Source organism: Dysidea avara, chromosome 3 (assembly GCF_963678975.1).
Source record: "Dysidea avara chromosome 3, odDysAvar1.4, whole genome shotgun sequence".
Classification (NCBI taxonomy): domain Eukaryota; kingdom Metazoa; phylum Porifera; class Demospongiae; order Dictyoceratida; family Dysideidae; genus Dysidea; species Dysidea avara.
The window spans coordinates 4384218-4410686 of record NC_089274.1 but is presented as its reverse complement, the minus strand read 5'-3'; the positions used below and the strand labels follow the sequence as shown (position 1 = coordinate 4410686).

Below are 26469 nucleotides of genomic sequence, written 5' to 3'. Positions count from 1 at the left end.
AATAATGCATGCAAATTCATGAGATTAGTTACTTCAATTCTAGATTCTAGGTGAACTAAATTCTGCCCCAATAAAGTTTGATACACAGCACTGGAATGACACACTATATTTTGCTATTTCTTTTTCTTTAGACTGCTTTGCATCACTCTTTGAAAATGCCAAACCGAGATGAAATCTTATGCTTGTTGTTAAATCGTGGAGGTGATTTATGCATTAAAGATAATGATGGTAAAACCCCTCTAAACATTTTAAGATCAGTTGATGGTTATCTTTATGATATAATTTCCCATGACTACCTATGCAAGAGTAAGTAGCTAATGTTTTCTACACCACATTATTATATGTTTTTTAGATTGTGAAATTGACGATTTGCTATCAATTGAAAGTATGTTCTTCTAAATAAGTGCACTCAATTCCGTATTATATTGATCTGTCCTATAGGATTACATGAAATGGTTCAAGAACATGGACCTATGGATGAATTTAAACAGATCTTTGATCAAGTACCTGATGACAGGCTGGGATATACAGATCTTGGCAGCACAACTCTTCTATATAGGTATGAGGGTGTAATATACTCAGTGTATAATGTAAATTTTCACTCAATGGCAAAAGATTGTAAGCAGAAGTTTTGGAGAAACTATTTATGAAAAATTTGTGATGATAACTAAAACCTTCTTGAATTACAATTACAAGTTGAATTTTACAATATAGTAGGAAGCATTATAATAAAAAGTGCAAAGATCAACTGAAGTACAATTTATTATTGAAGTATAATGGCTAAGGTGCGGATTAAATTTGCACTTTGGGTGATCATTTCTCCTGTTTAAACAACAAATAACTACAAGAATTTTAAGCTTGATTATAGGGATCATAAAACAAAATAATAGTGAAACAAGGGAGGTCACTCACACCTGCAGATACACTAGTAGACGTTCAATTGTTACTTTACTTCATAGCCATTACTGAATTAAACATTATAATTATAGTATATCTGCAAGTGTAAGTTACCTCACTACTTTTTATTTCTATGATCCCTAATCGAACTTATTTTTCCTTATACTTGTTTTTGTTTTTGTAACATAATTATGTCTGGTGAACCCACACGTACCACATCAAAAGAAAGAATGGTGAAGGACATAATCATATTTCAAATTTTAGTTTTTTTCCAGGGTATTTACAATAAACCACTGTAACTGTCAGTTAATTACGTACTCCATGGAAGCAAAGATATTCACGAGTCATTCTATATATTAATAGAATTTTTAGATCCTTAACAAGTGATATAGAATGGATGGAGAGAGGGTTACCATGTAGCCATGGCAAAAGTTCAAACTTTTTATGTGAATAAAATTTATGGCAATGTGGATATTTATTGGATTCATAGTAAACTTAGTATGCAAATTCAATCTTTATCTGTACCAATTAAGTTACTTGTTTGCGTTTTGTAACAATTCTTGCAAAGTGTGTGAAAAGAATCTTGGCCCCTTAAAAGAAAAATCGAAACTTTGGCCACCCATATCTTGGAGTGAATATGATCAAATTTGCTGTGTGGCCTACCATACCTGGCAGACAAATGTAATGCAAAAGTTGTATACTTTAGAGAGAGGAACATGCAACTATGCAATCACATTTGTCAATAAACAGATGGTAAGGCATGCTGGCCTTCTTGGCTGCATGACATGCTATTGTGTGTTCAGATCTACCAATGGAAGTTCTAGAACTTCTAGAAGTCTAAAAAGTGTTTGCTCTATTTGTGACCCAGTCTGGGAAAACTGTTTTTATCGCCTATTAAAAGTGTCGAGAAACGCTGGTTTTAAGTATTTAGTGTGTTGTAGCTCGCCAATGGTTGAAGCTATGTGTATCAAATTTTCACACGTTCCTTACCTTCCACTGTGCAAGTAGCCAACAACTAAGTTTCCTGTCATTTTAGATAGTTTTTAAACCGTGGTTGACTGTATCAGGTAAGCTCCAAAAGGGGAGGGAGGCAGGGGCCCAGAAGGAGGGCAAGAGGCTGTTTAAAAAATTGAAAAGGAAGGCGTAGGGATGAATTAGGGCCATTCAGGCCTCAAAACTGGCTGAAATGAAAGGAAATTCACAGCAGAGGTATTTATTCAGCACCACAGAGCTGTACAGCCACATACAGCCATCTCCAAGCTGACCAGAGCTCCATTAAGACCCCACACTGCATGTATGGTTCGCCACTGGACTTGGGAAAAGCAGCCAGAAAAACTAGACCACTCAAGTCTAGCTGATTTTGATTGTGAAATTAGATAGTTTATTCATGTAGCTTTGTGTTCTGGGTGAAAAATCCAATCTGCTGACATGGGCGATAAAACAGGTTTTCTCAGACTGGGTCACTTTTAATTGTAAAACAGTCCATTTGGTTCCACATGAGGTACTTTAAGATAATAAGTCACTCTCTAGAGTTCCTATGGATACAAATACATGGAATTAACAAGGAGAAACTATCCTGACTGCCCAGCAGACTCCTGTAAGCATTCCAGCGTAAATCGGATGGCTACAGGTTTGGATCCAGTCATCTGCACCTTTTCAAACATAACATCTTTAAACAGGCTGTAGGACCAGTTGTCCTACAGACCTTCAGCACTTGTGCTGTAAAGCTTTAATTATACAGCCAAGTACTAAGAATAATAAGAAATGCGGTCAATATTACATCTTAAATAATGCATGAAATAATTAATGTGCGCGAAAACTACAAGGCCTACAGACATGCACTAGCCACGAAGGCACAAACATCATATAATACTTACTCGTTTTTGTGCTGGTGTCTGAAAAGCCATGTTATTCCATATAATGCACACTGCAAAACAGGTAATTAAGGTGGCCACGCCTGATGCCAATTGCAACACCAAGGAAATTTGCCATGCCAGCTGCACAAAATGAGGAACAAGATTAATAGCAGTATGTAACTATGTATGTTTGAGCATGGTATGTTTTAATATTGTACATTTTGCCTTCGCATGGCTTGCTAGGCTCTGGCTGGCTTGGCTGTCTTCCTTTATCTGGCTACCTGGCTTGCATACTCTAACTGCTGCAGTATTGTGTATCTCCTGCAAGTTGTGTATGCATATAGTGTGTACACATCACTGTGCCATTGCCACACCACTGATGAATCACATTTAGCTACCGGTGACCTCTTGTGCTGTATAATGGCTACATAGCTGAATAATTTCCATCTTTAGTGTTGCCAATAACTTACTGTATACAATACTACAACTCTCTCCTGTATGTTTTGTATGCATATATACTGTATAAACATCACCGTGCCATTGCCACACCAAAGATGTACTTACGATGCCACTATTGTGTTACATCTGTCACTATTGTGTCATATTGAGTTGATTTTGGATCATAATTATTTTGATCATGCCTTCACCACCTAGTCATGCATAGCCTCACCAGGGAGTCGTCACATTGGTGTATGTACTTGGTTGTATATGACCCGGTTCTAGTAAATAAATAAATAAAATAAATAAATAAAATTTAATAGTCTGCACAATGCAACTATAACTTCTGTCTACAATAATCATCATCGTGCCTGTAAAACAGTGTGTACATGAGCCAAAAAGCTGACTATAGGCTGCTGTGGGGTATAAATAAATCATATTTGTGCCACAACAGCCAAGCTGTGAAAAGATGTGGCCTTCAAGTTCAAAAACTATATTTAAAATCTTCATATCAAAGATGACAGCCAAAAAATGGCTGAAATGATGTAAATGGTAACCAAGGTCATAAAAACTTAATTGGCTGTTTTGGCATATACACTGTTACATGGTACTAATTAATGCAGTTAATTTGTTGGTCTTAGTATGAAGTAATATACTTTCATGGTTGTAGGGCCTGTAAGGCAGGATGGACTGATGGAGTAACTTTTCTGTTATCACAAACAGATCAAGTTCCTCCTGCTAACACAATTACACATGAGACTCCCCTACATGCTGCCTGTGAAGGGAATCACTATGATATAGTAGTTGAACTGATTAATAAGTTTCCTGAGTTGTTACTGATGAAGGATAAACTTCCATATAGAGGATGGTATCCTATCCATACTGCTTGTGCTTTTGGTGCTTCTGATAAAATTCTTGAAATTATCCTTTTAGGGCTTTCGTTTATAACTAAAGAGATGTCAAACAAAAACACACCAAATATCCAGTTTATTGATGCAATGGGTCGTTCTCCACTGTACATTGCCACAAAGTGTGGTAACATATCTCATATTGATATGATGACTGATTCATTGCGGTTTGGTGAACTGCAGCAAAGGGTTCCATCTATGTATGCCATCGCTTCTGATAGTATTTCCCAAATCTCTGTGATTCACTGTGCAGCAGTGAACAACCACCATGAACTGCTTCAAATTTTGTTAGATAAGATTCCTTTGTCAGTAGAAGTAACTGCTTACCCATCTGTTTTTTCATTGTCACTAATGTTACGACGCCTGACTAATGTGGTTAAAACTTTGAATGAGTCAGACATATTTCCACTGTTGAATTCTACTCTATATCAATATAATGATGGTGAATTATTTGTGATAGACACTACCAGAAGCTTCGAAGAGCACAAAACACTGTGCAACATTAAAATGTCTCCCCTTGCAATGTCTGCTGCAATGGGGAATATGGAGATGACAGAAATGTTGATTGATGCTGGTGCCAAAGATGATGATGGTTTGGCAATTCGAATTTCAGTATTGTTGCATTACTATGACATTGCTAAAATGTTATTAGTAACTGACAATAATTCCAATGTTTGCAATGCAAATCATGATGGCAAAAAACTGTATGTCCTGCCAAATATTGCCTCGCTATATCAATTTACTAAAACGTCTCTGAAGTGGTGCAATTTGACTTCACTGCCTTTTGCTTTGTTTTAGAATCCTGTTCTTAATAGTTTGGATGTGTCAGATAACAAATTAACTGAGCTTCCTGTTGCAGATATTGTGGCTTCTTCAGTAGATAGTATTTGGAAATGTGAAAGACTTCATAGGCTGAACATTAGTTCCAACAAATTAAGGGTCTTGCCATGTGATGTATTAAGAATCCCTAACTTAAAATATTTGCATGCCCGTAATAATTATATTTATGAAATAGAGCCAGTCACTGAGTGTAGCATTGAATTAAGTACAATAGATGTCTCTCACAATGAGCTACACCAAGTGCCACAGAATGCTTTTGCTGCTAACAGAGTCAACATTTCCTATAATAAATTGAGCATTTTGCCACATTACATATGGAAGTTGACAGTCTTGAAAGACCTCAATGTTTCCAATAATAGCATTAAAGAAATTTGCTTTCCGAAAACTTCTTGCTCAATTCGATTTTCATTCACATCTACAGGACAGAGAGTGGCTCAATCTGATGATAACACTCCTAGGAGAAGAACTAGCAGTGAAGTAACTATTGATCAACTAGGGTTACATAAACTAAACTTATCTAACAATAAATTAACTAGTTTTCCTGAAGGATTAGCTTGTGTTGTTTTTAATCTTCAAAACCTAGATATATCTGGAAATTGCATTCCTGTTTTGTATGTCTGCCTCTTGCCACCAAAACTAAAGCAGTTGACAGCCAAAGGATGTTCTTTAAGATGTTTCGAGACTAAAGATCCAACCATTAATTCTTATTGTCACCATAAAAATCATAGCAATCTTGAAGGGTTGGTGTATTTATGTCTAAATAACAATTTCCTATGCAACTTCAGTCTACAAAGTACAAAATTAAATTTTAACAGACTAAAATTAAAATTTCCAGTGCTGAAAACTTTGGATATATCCAGTAACCAACTGCACACTTTGGATTCTAACATAGGAAAACAAACTTACCTTCAATATTTGATCTTAAATGACAATAAACTCCTGAAATCTCTGCCTTTAGAATTGTCACAACTCTATGGTACTCTAAAGCATATAGCTTTAAATAATCTTCCTAAGTTAAAGAATCTGCCACAAGTTTACCACAATTCTCCCACACGACTCCTTTCATATCTGAAATCAAGAGTTAAAAGGTGAAAGACAATTAATATAAGCCAGTTTGTAAGATTGTCATTTTGTAGCTCAGTGTCATATCGAGTGGTCAATTTGATGATAGTGGGTGGAAACACAACAGGTAAAACTACACTCATGAGAAGGTTATTTGGGAAGGACAACACTAAACAGTCAACTACACTGGATGAAGTTAGCATCTGTAATTGGGAATATCCCACTGATACTTCAGCCACTGTCATTAATTTTAAGATATGGGATTTTCCCAATCAAGTATGCTTGTGACTATTTTCTATTGCATAACTACCATTTTTTTTCTGCACAGAAACACAACCACATGTTTGACTACTGTTTCTATTCCAAGCAAGCAATTTATGTGGTTGTGTTTAATCTGACCGATGATGAAGTGAAAAATGACGAAATGGGTCATTTTCTAAGGAATATTAAGGTATGTATCTGGTAATTACATCTATTATAACAACTTTAAACAGGCTGTAGGACTAAGTGTCCTTCAGATCTTCAGCACATGTGCTGTACAGCCACAATACCATATTATTTACTTAGTTAAATGCCACACCTTCAATAGTAGCTGCACCTTCAATAGTAGCTGCACTTAAGTGGTGCAATGATCGATTTTGAAATGAAGGGCTTCAACATCATTTTCAAGCATCAAGTTGTGGTCAAATTCAAATAGTCACTGCATCTATTTTTAGAACTAAGGTATAAACACCACGGCTACTTTTTATCATAAATTTTCTTTATACTTATTATTGGGGTGAGCCAATGATCCTGCAAGATCCTGTAGGAGTCCTGCCAAGTTCTTGCAAGAAATCTTGCAAGTGCACAAGACATGACCAGATTTTCCTGCATGATCTTGGCAAATACTCTTGCAGGATCGTTTTGCCTGGGGAACATGAGCGAGCTCCACACTAGCAAGTTTGGTATACACATCGCATTCACATTCACAGACAATATACAAGAAAACACAGATGACTTACGAATACTTCCATATAAGGCTGGTACGTGTGCTAATCACATGAAAAATAATCAGCATAAGCTCCATAAATAAAACTAATATGTATGCTTTCATCACACAAACAATAATCAGCATGTTTACTGGCACTCCATATAAGGCTGATACATAATTATATTCTTCATTACACAAATAAAGCAGGTATGAACCATTTGTCACAAACAAACTTGGCAGCTGACAAGTGTGTAAACACAGGGAAGCTGACAGACTTGCTATAAATATGTTGCAGTCACTTTGCATGGCAGTTAACACTTGGTTGGTTGAAAGGTGAGCACTATTTTAAGTAGAGCACTGTACAAAGAGTATGCCCAAGGAAGGTAGGACATGATGTCATAATGCGTATGATTTTTGCAAAATGTATAATTGAATTCCAATGATAAAGAATACTAATGTACTAACTACTGGCATCATTGTAGACACCGAAGTGGATTGCATTTACTATGAATACAGCGAACAATAACACAGGTACCTGAAAATAAGATCAGAATTTATTCTAAAGAACGCTCTGTTGTAAAGTTTATCGTAAAATTGCTGGAACTCAGTGAAGCTCAACACATGAAACAATTTCTACACTAGTGAATTACCATTTCTGCCAATAAATCCAGTGCTAAGCTTCACAGTTTTCTAGAACTAGACCCTATGCTAAGAATATACATTACACACACGTCACGTAATTATTGTGACATCATGTCCTACCATACCTGGAGTTTGCCAACCTACTGTATACGTACTTTAATAGCTAACCATTAGGATTCCTTGCATTCTGGCACATTTGATGTTTTAAAAACCATACTGATCAGTGTATGAAAATAGTTAGATCATTTTATAAACACAACACAATTGTTTCACATTACTAACTAGCTACCCACTGAAGAATACAGCACATGACTTCCATGTTCACAGAGATCCAGGCACCATTCTTGCTGCACCTTCTATTGAACACACAAGTGTTTGAACTTTCATCCAGAATGACATTGACACTTGACAATATATGTCTGACTAAGTTGCTATAGTATACAGATTGTAAGTTCACATGTACTTCTATCATGTAAAATCTTAGTCAGGCTTGTCCCATGATGCTTTTAGCATCTGTCTTTAACATCTGTCTAGTATTATATTTTATAAGAAATAATAATACAGTATGCAGTATAATTGTTAAATATACTTATTTAAGGAAACACATGCAGTGTATAGGTAAAGCAAATATCTATATATAGGTACACGCTCCTAGGTGTCCAGTTGTTATTGTTGGTACACATCTTGATCAAGTCAACAACACTAAGGAGGATGATGTATCTCAAAAGATCAAGCAGAAATACTGTGACTGTAGTTCTTACCCTACAATTGCTTGTGTATGCTTTGTTAGCAATGTTAAGAGCTACAAATGTCATGGGACCAGTCCTATTAAACTAGTGAGGAACAAGATTTACTCCATTGCAACACATCTGTACATAGATGGAAAACAGAGATGTTAGTTTAACATGTAGTTGTGATAGCTAACAATTTTACTGATTAAATGACCTCCATTGTAAACCACATGATATGTACTACTATACATGCATGCAAGGGATATACTGGTATACTAGCTATTTAAAAATTTTTAAATTTCAAAAGGAAGTAGGGGTTGATATACACGCTAGAAAAAGTAAGGAAACAAGCTAAAAATGTTACAGCTGAAATAAGAAGTGATCCAGCAGTAAAAGTAAGGAAACAAGATTAGACGACTACTTGCTAAAATGAGACACACTTTAATCCCTACTTTTGGCTAATTTGATGGTCTCATTTCAAGATGCTAGCCAAAAGTAGGCATTAAAGTGTGTCTCATTTTAGCAAGTAGTCGTCTAATCTTGTTTCCTTACTTTTTACTGCTGGATCATTTCTCATTTCAGCTGTAACATCTTTTAGCTCGTTTCCTTACTTTTTGTAGCGTGTATATCAACCCCTACTTCCTTTGAATTTTTTAATATTTTAAATAGCTAGTTTGTTTACTTTTTTGTCTAGCTAGCTATAGCTATAATACTCTTTTTGTTTTCCACGTAATATAAATATTACTTGAAGCAGCTATCTTTTACCTTCGTATGCAATACTTACGGGACGTATCAGCAGAAATGCTCATCGCTTGTTTGTTCCACAGCTACGGACTAATTATGGGAAAAGAAGCTTATATTACAGAGGTACTATATTGTGGAACGCTCTGCCAGCTGCTTTGTATCACGCATCAACTTTATTTCAATTCAGGAGTAGCTATTTAGAACAATATAATTGTAGTTAATATTAATTTGTAAATGTATGTAGTTTTATACATGTATGCTGTATACAGGGCGTAGCTGAAAAACAGCTTTGCTGATGCTACCTTCCCTGTTTAAATAAATTGAAAAAATAAATAAATAAATAAATAAGCCCCTCTAAAAATAGTTATCGTCTTGTCTTTTAAAGCTATTACAGCAACTGTTTAAGGCTTCAACTGCATTTCTAATGGCCTAAATGTTGATGATTTTACAGTAAAACATCACTGGAGAGTCCACCATTGTATTAGAATGGAACCCTCACTTTTAGAAGTCTGGATCCCGAAGTAGATCGCCCCTCAAAGATATTATTAGCTAGCTACCTCACAAAAACGACTACCCAGCGTTAATAAATGCTAGAGGGTACTACACCTGTTTACCCTCATCTTACGCGCATGTATTCACACTTCGTTAAAATCACGTGTTTGGGTTGTGGCGTGCGCCGCAGCTGTTAAGCGCCACAATTATTAATTATCCTTCGAGAAGAATGAAGAAGCAGATGAATGATGAAAGCAAACAGCATGGTACAGTGGACAGAATGTAATCAGAACAACAGATTCGTGAATCCGACGTCATTACCTTGACTGTCTTAAATTTCTGGAGCCGTACACCTAGCGCTACCGGGTCTTTATACAGCAGGCAGGCTGGCAAACGAAATGTAGGTGAATTTTGAATTTTTTTAAATTCACTGTACATCAAAACATTTGACTTTTTGCTTCGTTTTTCCCAAGGTACAGCATCATTATAACAGTACTAATGCATTCCAGGTGGTTTTTTTGGGTAAAACTTATTGCAAGGCCATTTTTTGAAGTGTGAAAATCCACGAAACCATATGATTTCTTACCAACCCCTACTATGCAGTACTATTGTACTGTATGATAGTCTCATGTAGCCAGACTGCTTTTGTGTTCCCAACACAAAAGAGAAAAAAAGCGGTCTGACCACACGAGACTAGGATCAAGACACACAGTAGTGTGTCATGCGGCCCAAGAAGCCGGCATGAAACACCGTGAGTATATAATGACAGGAAGAAAGAAAATGCGATTTTCACGCATTCATAGCTCCAACCTCCATGCTGTCTTTACGAAATGAAATGATTTTTGCTGTAGACATGCACACCCGCCAGCGTCAGTACTCCACATTCCAAATTTCAGCAAAATCGCTTCAAGCATTCCCGAGATATGCAACTTCAAAAATTGGCTTAGTTTCTTCGATTTTTTTTTGCTTCTTATTTTTCTTCCTCGTTTTGCACATTTCCAAAAACTGCCACAGCTAATGTGGAGAATGAGGCACACCTGGATGTCAGTGTGCAAGGATTTTGGGAAACCATCATCAAAAGACTTTCTTTGATGTAAGGTTTTAATCCTGCACTACTCCTAGTTATCGAAACACAGCAGTTTCTTCCCTATATAAAAGATTTGAGCGTGACAAACAGCGTAAGTATGAGCAGCGTGTAAGGGATGTTGAAATGGACTCTTTCACCTCTGAGGTTGGCATCTCTGCTTGCTGCTAAAAGAGACCACAGTTATAGTAGTGTTGTGTCCTGGACTAGATGCTCCACCAGTTTTTCTTTACTGAGGTCAGCTGTAACCTGCTTGCGTGGAGCCAGGTCTCATCGTGGCAGCCCAGTGACTATTGGAGCACTTGACCTTGCAATATCTGAGGGTCAAGTGCTTCCATCACATGTACTTTGATCTTGTTTTTTTCATTTACTTGTAACTATATTGAAAAAAACTGCCATAAAATGCGAACACCACATCCAATTGCCTTGAAATTTGGCACAAAGAAGGGGGTATAAAGGCGCATCTTGGTACCAAGTTTGGCTGAAATGCGATAAACAGTGAAGGAGTTGTTAGCAATTATTCCCGAAAAATAACACCAATATGTTGTCACGCCTACAGGGTAAACCGCTTATGGGAAGAAGCTGAAAATCGATGCGTGAATAGGTTAACTATTGAACCTCAAACCTTTTGCGGTTTGAAAGAAATTTAGCTAAAAACCACAAAGATACAATGAAAAGACTAACAGTGTGTAACAATTATGCAATCGAGATTAGCAAACGACTACTTGCCACAAAAATCGCTTGGAGTAACACTTTGAAAATTGCTGTACAGATGGAGTAATCATCTTAGAAAAGCTCTTCAATGGTGTAGAAGTATCAGACTTAAAGCCACAGAGTTATAACACGAAAGTGTGAGATCGAGATATTCTAATAGAGCAGTCATCCTAATAGAGCAGTCACCTGAAGAGAGATCAGCTAGAAACAAGTAACCCGTATAGAGATCAGCTACATACAAAATCACCCTGCAAAAATATGTGTTGGAAACAAGTCACCCAGTAGAGAGTTCAGCTAGAACAAGCCACCCTGTAGTGAGATCAGCTACAAACAAATCACTCTGTAGAAAGATCAGCTGGAAACAAGTCACCCTGTAGAGATATCAGCTAGAAACAAATTACCCTATAGAGAGATCAGCTACAAACAAATCTCCCTGTAGAAATATGTGCTGGAAACAAATCACCATGTAGAGAGTTCAGCTAGAAACAAGTCACCCTGAAAAGAGTTCAACTACAAACAGTGAGAATTTCAGCTACAGTTCAGTTAGTATAGGTAATCGCACACATTTGAGTGCAATTTTGGCTGTTACGAGTACAATTATTCCATAATTGCACGAAAATGCGTGCGATTGCCTACTAATCACATAGTGACCACCCTTCATGGTTTGTAGTACACATCTATCCAGTTCTATGTGGCCATTAACTTCTACCAGGTGATTGCATCATCCTTCTTTGTATTACATCATTTGTTGTTGCACTTAAAAGGCTTCACATGTCAGTAATTCTGATTGGCTACTCAAAATGTCTACATATGTTGCACTTAAAAGTATATCACTTTCTTGTTGCACTTAAATGGCTTCTGTTATTCTGCTATTTTATTGGCTACTTTACAGTGCAATTACAGAAACAAGGCCATGCGATTTGAGATTAATTACACTCCTACTATTGGGACTAATGTATGGCAAACTAAATCACTATGTGATTAGTACTAGTAATAGCATGGGTAGCAATGAAATTTGGGATAAATACCACGAGTGTTGTATTGGAAATGGGGATAAATTTCACGAGGTGAAGCCAAGTGAAATTTACCATTTCCAATACAACAAGAGTGGTATTTATCCAAAATTTCACTGCTACCCATGCTATTCCCAGTTAATACCATACTTGCTGCATATACATCGTGCTGTGCATTAGTGTTGCTATGTACGCAATTTGTCACTATGTACTAAACATGCGTCAACACTACTTGGCGCTACATTGTTAACATAAATTCTAGCCAATGAAATTGCAATTACAACATTTTCACTGCTACCAGTGAAATACGGGATAAATTTCACTGCTACTATTGAGACTTTTGTATGGGCAGTGAAACAGGTATGGTATTATGTAAGAAATCACCCTATTACTATTACCTATGTGATAATCATTCAGTGTTAAATATACGGATATTTAATCAGACAAAAAGCTATGCACACAATTGCTTTTTTTTTGTTCCACAATTCCTGCAGTAAAGACAAAAAACAAGTTAAGAGGAAGCACCAAAGCCAGTTTATGGCCAGCTTTGTGGCTTGCAATACAAAGGGAAGTGTTATCTAAACCAAACCAGCCAAGCTGTAAAAAAGAGTGCAGCCCCCCAAAAGGCCAGGGTGAAAAAAGATGTGAAATCAAAGGTGGTGGCCATGATGGTAGGTTAATGAAAAAATTTTTAATTACAACAATTCAGGTGAATTTGGTGCCGAATCCTAGTGGAGGAGGCAACGCAAGTTCACCTGAATTGTTGTAATTAAAATTTTTGCTATTAACTTACCATCACAGCCATTTCTTGGCCACCACCTTTGATTTCACATATTTTTTCACCCTGACCTTTTGGGGGGTCGCACTCTTTGTTTACAGCTTGGCTGTTTTGGTCTAGATATAATAGCCTGTGGTGGCAACTAGCTGAACTAGGATTCTTGATGACTGCCCTCTACTATGAAGTTCCTTTCACTTTATTCAACACCATGCTGGGTATGTATACAACAGTGAGCTTGATGTATAGCACATGCAAATAATCTTTCTTCAGACAACAGCAATGATCATATGTGGCTGTTTCAGACCATTCATTGCTATGGGGTAAAATTATTTTATGGTTAATCTGACAAATGCTATTTATTAGAATGGCTATCAAGGATGAAAGATCAATTTTTTCACAGATGATATAATATAGCTTTCAGCAGTGGGAAGTGCAGAGAACTAAAGAGTATTGTAAATACAAAAGTTCTAGTGGACAACAAACTGGCTAGCTAGGTTACTGAAGACATGTTAGATTAAATGTGTGTACTGCTGGTATATTCAATTTGGGTTTGTTGAATATTTGACTCCCTGAATTAGCAAGTCTATAGCTTCTCATGGGAGTACACTTATGACGATAATTTGTGCATGCAATTGTAAAAAAAAAACACTGTTTATTAATTAGTGACACTGGAGTATGATAAACAAGAGGATGATCCAGATGCACTCACACAACAGAAGATTCCACAGTCATATGTACATCTCCAAAGAAAAATTTATGATGAAGCTTTGAAAATGAAACAAAAGAAAGTTGCTCCCATGATGAAAAAAGATGAGTTTTAGTAAGTAAAAGATCTTTGCATGTCAGTAATCATCATGAATCACAGTGAATGCTTTTTACCACTGATGGAAGATGAAGAAGAACTTGCTTCAGCAGTAGACTTTCTACACTATCACAGTATGTGTGTATTGACTGTATATACTACACAAATGTACATATGTGTGTATGTATCTGACATGACATCATCACTTTTGTGGAAAACAACTTGTAACTGGGACCCCACTATTGCTGAATTAAACTTCAGTGGGCGGCATCAAAAGGTCAAGGTCATGTATCAAGACACATGGTATTGTGTCATGCAGCCAAGAAAGCCAGCATGCCACACCATGGGTATATTGACAGGAAGAAAGAAAACAACATTTTCACTCGTGCATATCCTTCCCCAAAGAACACCATTTTTGCAATATAGCTGTCCACTAGGTAGGGTAGGCTGTCCACTAGGTATGGTAGACTGTCCACTAGGTATAGTAGACTGTCCACTAGGTATGGTAGACTGTCCACTAGGTATGGTAGGCTGTCCACTAGGTATGGTAGACTGTCCACTAGGTATGGTAGGCTGTCCACTAGGTATGGTAGACTGTCCACTAGGTATGGTAGGCTGTCCACTAGGTATGGTAGGCTGTCCACTAGGTATGGTAGACTGTCCACTAGGTAGGGTACGCTGTCCACTAGGTATGGTAGGCTGTCCACTAGGTATGGTAGGCTGTCCACTAGGTATGGTAGACTGTCCACTAGGTATGGTAGGCTGTCCACTAGGTAGGGTACGCTGTCCACTAGGTAGGGTAGGCTGTCCACTAGGTATGGTAGGCTGTCCACTAGGTATGGTAGGCTGTCCACTAGGTAGGGTAGGCTGTCCACTAGGTAGGGTAGACTGTCCACTAGGTATGGTAGACTGTCCACTAGGTATGGTAGACTGTCCACTAGGTATGGTAGGCTGTCCACTAGGTAGGGTACGCTGTCCACTAGGTAGGGTAGGCTGTCCACTAGGTATGGTAGACTGTCCACTAGGTATGGTAGGCTGCGCAGAAAATTTAATTTGCACCTACCATTTGCAAGATATAGACGTACAAAATTTTGTGTGTTTTGTAGGGCTAAAACAAATGCTAATAAAATTTTTAAAAGAACGAATATTCTAAATGTATGCATTGAGCTCACAAATACTTAATAATTATGTTTTCATAGGTTTCCATACAATAAGAAATTGCTACATTCATGCTTATCTGTTGGTACAACTCTTATAAGTGTCATTATTTTATAAGAAATAATTCATAAAGTTTTAAAATCTATTGCTGTACCACTGTGAGTATATGTCTGTAGAATATCGAATCTGCTCCAACAGCATTTGAATACTTGATTTAGAACAAATAACAAACCATTTGAACTGTTTGTTTTAGCCCTAGTTTTTTTCTTAAGCAAACAAGTACAAGGGAAAATTAGGAATTTTAAAGGAAATAAAAAGCAATGCAACAAGGGAGGTTGCCTACACCCGAAGATATGCCAGTGAACATTTAATCCCTATTTCAGTCATAGGGTGTATAGACTTAATGTCCACTAGTATATATTCAAGTGTAGACGACCTCCCTTGTTTCACTTCTTTTTCCCCAAATCTTCCCAATTTTTCCTTGTACTTGTGTACTTATGTAGGTGTGTGTGTGTGTGTGTGTGTGTGTGTGTGTGTGTGTGTGTGTGTGTGTGTGTGTGTGTGTGTGTGTGTGTGTGTGTGTGTGTGTGTGTGTGTGTGTGTGTGTGTGTGTGTGTGTGTGTGTGTGTGTGTGTGTGTGTGTGTGTGTGTGTGTGTGTGTGTGTGTGTTATTGCACGCATGTATGTTTGCAGAATGGCCTCTTAATTTTCTTAAATCCTATCATTACTTGTTAACTTAACAAAACAGTGCTCAGTCATAGACAAAAATAACCTATGTATAAAGGTGCAGAACTATATCAGCAACTATATGTGGTGCTCTGAAAATGAGTACTTGCTTGTTCATAACATTTACCATATATTGAGAATCATTCACGGATGAAAAATTTGCAAATTTCATCATTTGCAAACATATTTTTCCTCATATGTCTAATGTAAAAGCATCTTTTTTGAACTTCTCTTGAAAGACCTTTGAGTCTTCTTGTTCCTTTAGTGGGCCTATAGCTTGTTCCTTCTGCTGGCACTTACTGATGTTTGCATCTCTGTGTTAGTGTGATCCAAAAACTTAGCCTCTTGTGGTATAATGTTCAAAGACAGCTATGATCGCAATCACGCTCATGCTCAACGTAATTGTTGGGTGATTCAAGCATTACTACAAACTTCAATATATTACTCCAACTTGCTGTATGAATGCTGAACTAAGGCATGAAATTGTGCAAGAAGGGTTGGAGAGTCTGTGCAAGTAGTTACTATCTCCAGGCACTGATTTTAGGGAAAAGGAAATGAGAACTCTCCCACCAGCATCTTCAAATAGGGCAAATTGCTTTGCACAGTATATCATAAACATTTTCTCATGAATGAGGAAAGGATCAAGACACATGGTAGTGTGTCATGCAGTCAAGAAAACAGGCGTGCCACACCGTTATTATATTGACAGAAGGAAGAAAACAGCATTTTCATACATACAGAGCTCCATGACCCCTTCTCCAAAACATACCATTGTTGCATTATAGCTGCCCACCAGATAGGGTAGGCCACACAGCAAATTTGATTAAATCGCGCCAGCCATTTGCGAGATATGGACGTTCAAAGTTTGTTTTCATTTCTTTGTTTTTTCTTCTAAACCATGGGGGGGGGGGGGCTTCAATTTATTTTCATTGCTATAAAATGCAAACATGTAACTTGATTGTCTTGATCTTTGGCACAAATAAAGAACACATAAAGGTGAATTCACATACCAAGTTTGCTGTGAATCTGTTGAATATCCAAGGTTATGAGCATTTATTCACATAAAAAAAAGGTCAAACTTCTGTCATGGTTACAGAGTAAACGTTAACTTGAAAATTGGTGTGTACATAGGCTGATCATCGTAGCAGTGCCTTTTAGAGATACAACAATATATCGCATATCGTATCGTCTTAAGACAATATCACTGCATCAATACAAAGTCAAACCATATCGATATATCGCGTATCATGATATATCGACATATCGTGGTGGCTGACAATCAAATTATTGTACATTGTGGTTAAACTGAATAGTATGTAATGTTTCTCAAAGAAAAATTAGCTCACTTATTTCTCTTAAAAAACAAAAAAAAACAACAACATAGACCACTGCTTAGACTCCACTTTGTATCACGCAATATATCGCTGTATCATGATACACCAGAGGCAATATATCAATACGTCTACACATTGTATCGTTGCAACTCTAGTGCCTTTTGATAGTTTGATAGTTTTACAGCTATGAAGTTATAAAGCAATTTAAGTAAAAATCAAACAATTGTAAAATTGTGGGATCAAGGTACTCTAATAGAGCAGTCACTGTGGGGTAAAAAAGTACACAAAAATATTACCAGAGTTCAAACCAGGGTCCTCCACACCTAACACTTATATCCTTAACCACTAAACTACTGCTATCTGGCTAATATATAAATGTAAATTGTACTGAACGTTTGTGATATACCAATAGAACTACTAGATGTATGTTCTATTAGAAGTCCTTAAAAGTGTGCACTCTATTAGAGTGTTACAATAATATTTAAATATTGAAGTAAAGCATGTAATAGATCTACTAATGGAAGTTCTAGATTTTTCTAGTACATTATATGTATGTTCTTTTAGAAGTCCTCAAAAAATGTGCACTCTATTAGCATATTAGTATTTTTAAAAATTGTTAATTTAAAAAATGATGTAGGGATCTATGCAATAAACAGTAATGAAACAAGAGATGAATAATGGTATTACAGCATAGCTTGGTGGAAAGTCCCTACTTTGGCACTGAGTAAAATAATTGTTATAGTAAAGTAGGGGCTTTCACACCAAACTATGTTGTAATACCATCACTCATCTCTTGTTTCATTACTTTTTATTGCATAGATCCCTACTTCATTTTTAAAAATAACAGTTTGTTTAGTTTTTTTGTTGTAGCACAGCTAGACCTGTGACTGTTCTATTAGAATATCATACATGCATGACTGTTGTACTGTTAAGTAAATAGCTAGATTGTGAAGAGGTGTGGTCTCCGTACCCTATCGCTATTAGTCAATGTGGGTGTGTGGTTACAAGCCTATCGCGAACTAGTCTTGCGGTGCCCGCCCTTTTGCATGGTGCCAGACTAATCACGAAATGGACCCCAATTGCAAAGTTGCAGATATCTAGCTAGTATACCTCTTATTAGTAGCGCCAGGACTGAAACGCTTCTGAAATCCAGCTGTGAAATAATTCTGTGGCATCTAAAATTTGCTGCTGAAAGAAAGTGTTGATATCGAAAATTAATGCCTCAATATGGTTTCATTGGATGAAGAAGAAGACAAGCAGCCTGATTGGAGATAAAAGAAAAAGACAAGGTGCAGAGGGCCTACACTTGTCGGAACCCCAAAAAGCACATCCCACCAGTGAGTTTGTTATTGTGGCATAAAATGGTGGCCGTGCGCTGCTTTGTTTGGTCTCTAGGTTTGCGACCATGGTCAGTGAGTGAGTGAGGCAGACCGAATTTCGAGTTTTGGAAATTTAAAAAAAAACTATATTAGGCTGCCTGAAAGTGTTTTCCTGTTTTTAATACTGTATTTCATGTTAGATGGATTAATATTATTCCATAAAATTGATTTTCATCGCATAAGATGTCTCAAGGATGATTTTTAAAGGAGGCATTTTTGGTGGCGCACGTCACTTTTGATGTGATCCCTACTTAAACAGTACTACCGTACTGTTTGATTACAATAATATTGCCAAATATTGAACTAAAGTGTACATTTATATGTCTGTTTTCAGTAATCATCACTGTGTCTGCATCGATAAGAAGAAATGTGAGTAAAAACAAACCCCTTATAAAGTACCAAAAGAAGTGAAATCTTAAGTTTAAAGGCCTGGGTGAAAAAAGTTGTGAAGTCAAAGGTGGCCACCAATAAATAGATGCAATAATGTTGATGCTAATAAATTTTAAGAATGCACACAGCCATTATTAAAATTTATCATCATCAACATCATTGCAGCCCTTTCTTGGCCGCCACCTTTGATTTCACAGTTTTTTTCACCCATGCAGGCTTTAAAAGGCCACACCATTTTTTCACAGCTTGGCTGTTTGTGCGGATAGACTATACACAAATGTTTTCTTTTCCACAAATTATTCCCAATGTTATGGTAATCCAGTGCTCTAAAGTTTAGACACTATACTGTGATCTGCTGTTTACAGAGGGCACTGATACCCACATATCTCAAAGGCTGAGATCACATACACCTGTATGATTAAGTAGTATATGGCCACTGGTTACTATGCGTTATCTGTGATAGCTGGGTAATGGAATGTCTAGTGGAGGGGATCATTGAAGTATACACTTTATGAACTCATGCAAAGTGCTGTATGAGATAGTTGTGCTAAGTGCTGTAGATTAAAAAAAACCCTGTATAAATTTTTTAATGGATTCCGGTATTAATGAAATTTAACATTGAATCATTTCATCACTGCTGGATATTGTATGACATAATATTGTTATTTTATTTTTAGGAGAAATACTACATTTCAAAGATGCTGCTATCAAGTCATATTACTTTCTTGATATTCAATGGATATTCAACACAATGATAAAAATATCAAAGATAGAGAACAGCGAAAATGGTGAAGTACACAGATATGAGTAGCACAGTATACATGTAACATGTGTAACACATTCCTTGACATTGACCATGCAGTAAGAATTGTCTCTACATAGCATCATAAACAAAAGAGAGCTTTCTGCACTTAAGTCCACCTGTGATTGTACTTTAATACTTTAACAATGCAATGTTTTTTCCTTTAATTTGCAAATGTATTATTTTACTGCCTTTTTTGAGGGGTAACAATCATCTGTTGAACACATTTGCATGGGAGTCAATATAGGCTCATGTGATCACTGGTACTACTAGTCTGTACATCTCAAAGGAACATGCCCCACAGTTTGCTATGGCAAGCGTCTCGTCCATAATAGCTTAGTAAAAGTGTGTACAAAGAGATAACTTACAAAGAAAGAGCTGGGAGTATATAGCTGTACCAATTCCTAATTTAGTTTGTTATTTTTGATGATCTTTTCTACGAGAGCTATAAAGTGGAATAGACATTAATTACTTGGTCAGTTATTCCAAAAGGAAAGAATAAACTGGAAACCTACATCATTTCAATAGTACACTTGGATTGAAATATACTTTATTTATGTTGATATAGGTGTGACTCACTTACCATATATTTATATACCACACCTGTGGTGGAGATCAAAAGCGCCACGCTGTGGTATATAACTGCTATACCACAGCAAACTGTGGTATATAAGTGATATACCACGCTTGTGGCTACACTTGCCATATATGGTGTAACTTCACACATTCCGCGAAATCCTTATCTAAACAGTAAACAAGTCTCTAATAACAAGTGCCTCAATCAATCAACAATTATTCACCTTAGCAAGGAAAAGGTTTTTTGATGAACTCTTGTCTCCTTCATGGATAAGGTCGACGTGGCACCACTAAAGAGTCTAAAACGTCTGATCCATCAAGGATTTCTATATACTGATTTCGATCTCCAACAGGTGCTGTTTAAATTGCTATCTATCGTTTCATCTACTGGGGTGTATATAGAATATAACAGTTATATCATGATTACTTGGGATATGACTAAATATACACACCCTCCCTTGAGCGTTGCACACTCTCGGGAGGTTGTATTAGTCATATCCCTCGTAAGTGTGTTATAACTATAAAATATATAATAGGAGGCATCATTTTGAATTAATATGAGCCTTTCCACACACCAAACCTGCGGAGTCAATACTAGTATACTATATATGTACACTTCATAATAAAGCCACTTCAAGTAATGACATCAAATTACGACATTTGGACCCTCATGTGCTTTGTAATTTTTAATACTGTACCTAAGACTCTAGGGACACTGCTGCTTCTTGCACTACATGCTTGGGTGTGCCCTTTTCTTGGTAACAGACCACTGCCTTGTCCCTGTGAATATTTATGATCAGTATGATTTGTGGTGAGAACACTTTTAACCTTGAATTACTGATCACTGCTATTGTGTTGGCCTGCCATATTATTGTTGATAGCAGTACACAATTATGTGCACAAATTGTTAATTTTTACGATAGCATTCATTGCATTTCATAGGAACGATTTTTAAAGGGGAATTGATCAGTCAGTGTTCACTATCTGTTCTTGAGCACCTTCAAGCAGGATTGCTGATGTTGCTTGACAAATTTGACTTTGCTATCCCTTGGAATAGCAATTACGCTCTTGTCTACTGCCTACTTCCTGTGTTCACTACAGATCAGAAGAGGGATGAGCATTTATATAGCACTTTTAGTTCTAACCAAGTTAAAGATATTTTTCCATCTGCTAGTGAAAGTATTTCAAGAGATTTGTCTTCAAATATTAAAGCAAACTTCCATAATTTACATATTTTGGACTCATTTTCCTTAGAGAATTCAACTGACTTGTCAATACCAAATCAACTAAATCACGCAGAATCTTGTTTGAAAGCAAAAGAGTTAGATCCTGTATTATTCCCACCTTTGCATTGTATTTGGTTAGCTGCTTTTATTCCAGATGGATTTTGGCCCCAGTTGTTTACTAGAATCATTTCAGACGGTGGCATCACTTCTGCATTATCAGCAATATTACATATTGCCTTAGAGAATCGAGAATGTGATTTGAGGCATTCCAGTAGTAATGCACCTTCTGTGTGGAAATTGTATCAGAAAAGGTGTGAGATTGAATATGATGATATCAAACTGTTAGAATTAAAACAAGTTGAAAATATAATAGGAAACAACAAAGATATCAATAATCTTTCAGATTGGTATGCAAATCAAATTGAATTACATGTAAGTATTCGAAACATTGCTTTAGTGCATAACAACTATGGCAAAAATCAGTCCAGTGGATCAAAAGCTGTACTGAAGTTAGCAACTCGTATTCTGGTTTTCATTGAGCAGCATATCCTGGATATTGGAAGTGAATGGTTTCCTGGGACAATATGTTGTGACCACAACAATGAAATTCTTTCCTATATACCTTGTCCAATATGTGTATTATATGACAACAGCACTGTTCCAGATGTGGACTCTACTCACCAAATTATTTGCTGTAATGGATGCCAAGTGATATGTTTCAGCTTAAAGGAACTGTTAACAGTTTATGCTATGCCATCTATGAGTATAAATTGTCCTGTACACAGTGAATACAAATTGCCTGTCCAACTGTTAGCACCAGATATGGTAAGCTCTTGGTATATGATGGGAATTAGGTATTGAAACTTTGTGGCTGGTTTTTGAAATTTTAATCTTTTATAAAGAAATAGAATGGAGATAAATGTACAAGTATAAGAAAATTTACATTTAGTATAACCATGACTGAAGTAGGGATTAAATGTCCACTCCACTGTGATGACCTCCCTATTGCTTTTATTTCTATAGTCCCTACTCAATAGAAATTTATCTTTTTTCCTTACACTCGTTTTCCTTTTGTTTTAAATAGTGGCTAATGTAATTCATTACTGGTGCAACAACGGATACAAAAAAAATGGCTCCAGGCACACTTATAAAGCACGACTGAACACTTTCCCATGCAGGCTACACTGTGAGTATCAATTACTGAAATGTGGAATGATTGAAAAATAATTTATCAGCTATGTTCCACCTTATAGTGTTAAAAATGAAGAACAGTACAAGAAGCACCTTAACAATCAATCCAGCCACTATATGCAAATTATGACTGCCAACTATCAAGTACTAAAATGCAAAGTGGCCATTGTAGGTTAGTTTCACCTATATGTTCCATATATTATACAGTGTTGAAAATGAAGAAGCACCTCTACAATCACATTATGAAGCAATGAAGTCATGATGTGTTACCACCAATCAACACCTACGTGGTAGCAGAGCGAAAAGAAAAGGAAGTCTAGATCATGATGTACTGCTGGTTGAAAGCACATATTGTACTATCAAACTGTCAAGAAATCAAGCCTGTAGCCTTATCCACAGATGAACTATGCTTGATGTTAGTAGCTATAGAAAGTTCAGTTTATTAACAATTTTAAAAATCTCACAGAAACTTGTTGGAAGGGTTTGGGACATTTTAATGGACTTGGTTATTCCTAACCAATACGGCCAAGCTATCATGAAAAAAAGTTAGGTTGGTTTTTGAATGATATTTTTGGGTAAGAATGCCCAAACCTCCATGATCTCTATACTATAGAGTATCATACATACTGTATGATAACTTTACTACTTCTTTGTTCCACTGCATTGCTTGACATGCCCATTTGCAGTGTTTTAAAGATTTGGATGAAGAAATTATTTGTGGTCCAGACATTCCACTGATCATAGATGAAGAGAAGACATTGGGTAGTGGAGGCTCTGCCACTGTACTGAGAGGAGAAATACAGATGAGTGACAAGGTTCATAAATTTTAACTAAGCTAATAAATTTTTTGTTACATTACATTAATGTTCCGGTTCAATTTATGTAGCGACAACTAGTTGCAGTAAAGGTGTTAACAGGTGTGCTGGGTCACATAACGCACCTCCAAGACTTCTTAAGCAGTTACACAGTATCAGTGGAAAATTACAGGGTAATCAGAAAAGAAGTGTTATTTCAGTCTACGCTACACCATGATAACTTAACTCAGCTGTGTGGTGTGCGTACCATTCCTTACCTGTTCTTAATGGAACTAGCTCCTCTTGGGAGCCTAAGTTCAATCCTAAAACAGTACCGAGCTGCTAACTCTGTGCTAATACCCACTGTACTACAAGCATCAATGTGTCAGGTATTAATCAGCAAACACATATACATAGTTTAATTTGTTAAATTTCATATCTAGATTGCATCAGCTCTGGCCTTCCTACATGAACAGCACATAATTTATCGTGATCTGAAATCTGATAATGTTTTGGCATGGAAGTTTCCCATGCCAAATCACCCAAATATTGACCAAGATGTTTTAGTCAAAATAACAGATTATGGAATTAGCACCATTTCCAGTGTTTCACAAGAACTAAAATGTGATTCAATAACTGGAACACCTGGGTTTATAGCCCCAGAAGTGTATGACGCATTTCAAGGACAGCAAGTCTTACAATCTGACAAGGTACGTACATTTTAAGCTTTATTTACATTAACACATGTATGTGTATTATTATACAGATTGATGTATTTTCTTTTGGCATGTTCGTATATGAATTAGTTGCATTGCTGAAGCCATTTGAGCTTTACAGTGAACAACCTACAGAACTGATTTTAAGACAGCTTAGACCAATAAGTCCAGAAACTGCTAAGGTACATGAAGCAAAAATGTGTGTTGTTATGCACTTGTATTCAATAGGAAAACTTCACTCCATGTCTTATCCATAAAATCATGAAATGTTGTTGGTGTCATGATCCTGGGAAGCGCCCAAGTATGGTACAAGTATTGAAATGGAGTGAATTGCCAGAATTGTGCTTTTTACGTTTTAACTATAACTTGAAGCCAAAAAAATTATCTTGCATATCTCAATGTCTGGTTAAACGTGACCATTTACCAGAATACTCAACCACCAACTTTCCAAACTTGCAGCAAACCATCCCAAACATTAAGGACTTTCCCCGATTGTTTTCTTCCATAGAACCACAGACTCCACCAGCTAAAAGGAAGAGAAGCACAGTAAATCATCACACTCAAGTGTGGGTGGCTCAAGATTGTGAAGATGGATATTCAAAACTCACAATTTTCACTTTTAGGTGTAGTGATATTGGCTATAGAGTGAGTGATTTTGTATCCATAATATACATATAGTTGCATGCATGATGTACATTTTATGCAGGTACACACTGATATGTCCATAAAGGTAATGACAATGGCCAATGTTGGTAACTACATGTGGGTCTGCACAGTTGATCACAAGCTGTACGTTGTTCATACTGCACAGATGAAAACAATAAGTTGTGTGATATTAGAAAATTCACCATTAGATGTAATACAGTTGTTACATATCCCAGAGTGGCACATGGTACTGATCCTGTGGGAGTTATCAGAAATATGGTGTCTATATGATGAAGTTCATATTTTAGGAGTGCTTTTGATTGGAAAGCTACAGCTGCACAAAAATAATCCCATAAGCACCCTTTCTAAAATTCATTTTCTTCAAGCTACAGAGGTTTGGGTAACTAGAGAAGACAAAGAAATTGTAGTCCTCAGACAATCACCAACTGGATGCACTGAAAGTGAAGTTTTGAAATGTTCAATAGCTGAGAAAAAGAGAAGTTGCAACTGCAATTTAATTGAAACACTTACCATACAAATAGGTCCTGCTAAGAAATCAGCAACACATGTGTGGGTGTCTTTTGAAGGATGTTCACAATTAGTTTGTTGGAAAGCAGATGATAAAACTCAACTGCAGTCAGTTTCCTTACATTTTGGAGGTTAGATCAACATGTACTGGTATACATTAAGCCCTATGACTGTACATGTGTAATTTATCTTGCAGGTGAAAATGTTCAGGTGACAGCATTACTTGGTCATAAGAATCACTTGTATGTTGGTACTTCTTTGGGATTTGTTGAAGTATTTGATTCATCAAGTGGCCGATTCTTGCAACACTTTCAATGGCATGGGAATAAAGTCCGGTCATTGATAGAGCTCCCCCCTGAAATTTCTCAAAGCATATGTGTTGAACAATTCTCTCTAACCTACAAATCTCAACCACGTCGCAATACTCTGACTACAGATGCAATCGTAAGTCGTAGAAGAGTGTCTCAAGAATCACACAAACAAAGATGTAGTACACTTGGATCACAACTCAGTTACGAGTCAGGATTAAATTCTCCATGCCCTTTGATTGTCAGTGTAGGAAAGGGATTGGCTGAGTCCTTAAATTTCAATAATCAAATATCTGAAAGTGATCTTCAGTTTATGACATGGACTGGTTTACCATCCAAATAAACCTCTACATACAACACAAATTGCTGTTTGCTGCACGCTGAAATATTAGCTAACTTAAGATAATTTTACTGCTGTTGATGCTTTGGATCCCTCACTAACTTACAAGTTATAACACTAGGTACTATAGGTGACATTTTAAAACGTTTGTGCAAGTACATCTATATATATCTGGTAATTTTTTCATGCACATTTGCACTTATAATTATAGCATTAATAACCTTGATATTGATTAGAGTATACTTAAGTTTATTATTTGAATGTAATATTCCATGCCACAGGAATATTAAACTATTAGTGCTGGGCAATATAATGAATGTATTTTGTATCATGATATATTAATTTATGTCATGACATGATAGCTAGAAATTATTATTGTGATAGA

At 36.6% G+C, this 26469-nt stretch overlaps 2 protein-coding genes across 3 annotated transcripts in view; both read left to right on the top strand.

The window, feature by feature from the left end:
- The window catches only part of LOC136248995 (ankyrin repeat and SOCS box protein 2-like), a 21258-nt gene extending 16227 nt beyond the window's left edge, over positions 1–5031 (top strand). For both annotated transcript variants that reach the window (XM_066040873.1, XM_066040874.1), the window contains 4 exons: positions 132–306; positions 353–385; positions 442–559; positions 3862–5031. In XM_066040873.1, the coding sequence (XP_065896945.1) occupies positions 156–306; positions 353–385; positions 442–559; positions 3862–4897 (1338 nt within the window). In that variant the 5' untranslated portion in view covers positions 132–155 and the 3' untranslated portion in view covers positions 4898–5031. The remainder of the gene's footprint in view (positions 1–131; positions 307–352; positions 386–441; positions 560–3861) is intronic.
- On the top strand, positions 4898–26469 carry LOC136251724 (leucine-rich repeat serine/threonine-protein kinase 1-like; the record flags this gene model as incomplete). Its single annotated transcript, XM_066044153.1, has 15 exons — positions 4898–6027; positions 6076–6277; positions 6330–6452; positions 8255–8507; positions 13833–13989; positions 14035–14105; positions 19636–19746; positions 21279–22387; positions 23440–23568; positions 23640–23936; positions 23991–24257; positions 24314–24445; positions 24492–24908; positions 24970–25567; positions 25633–26469. Coding segments are annotated over 15 exons (5451 nt in total), but the record flags the coding sequence as incomplete, so codon positions are not given.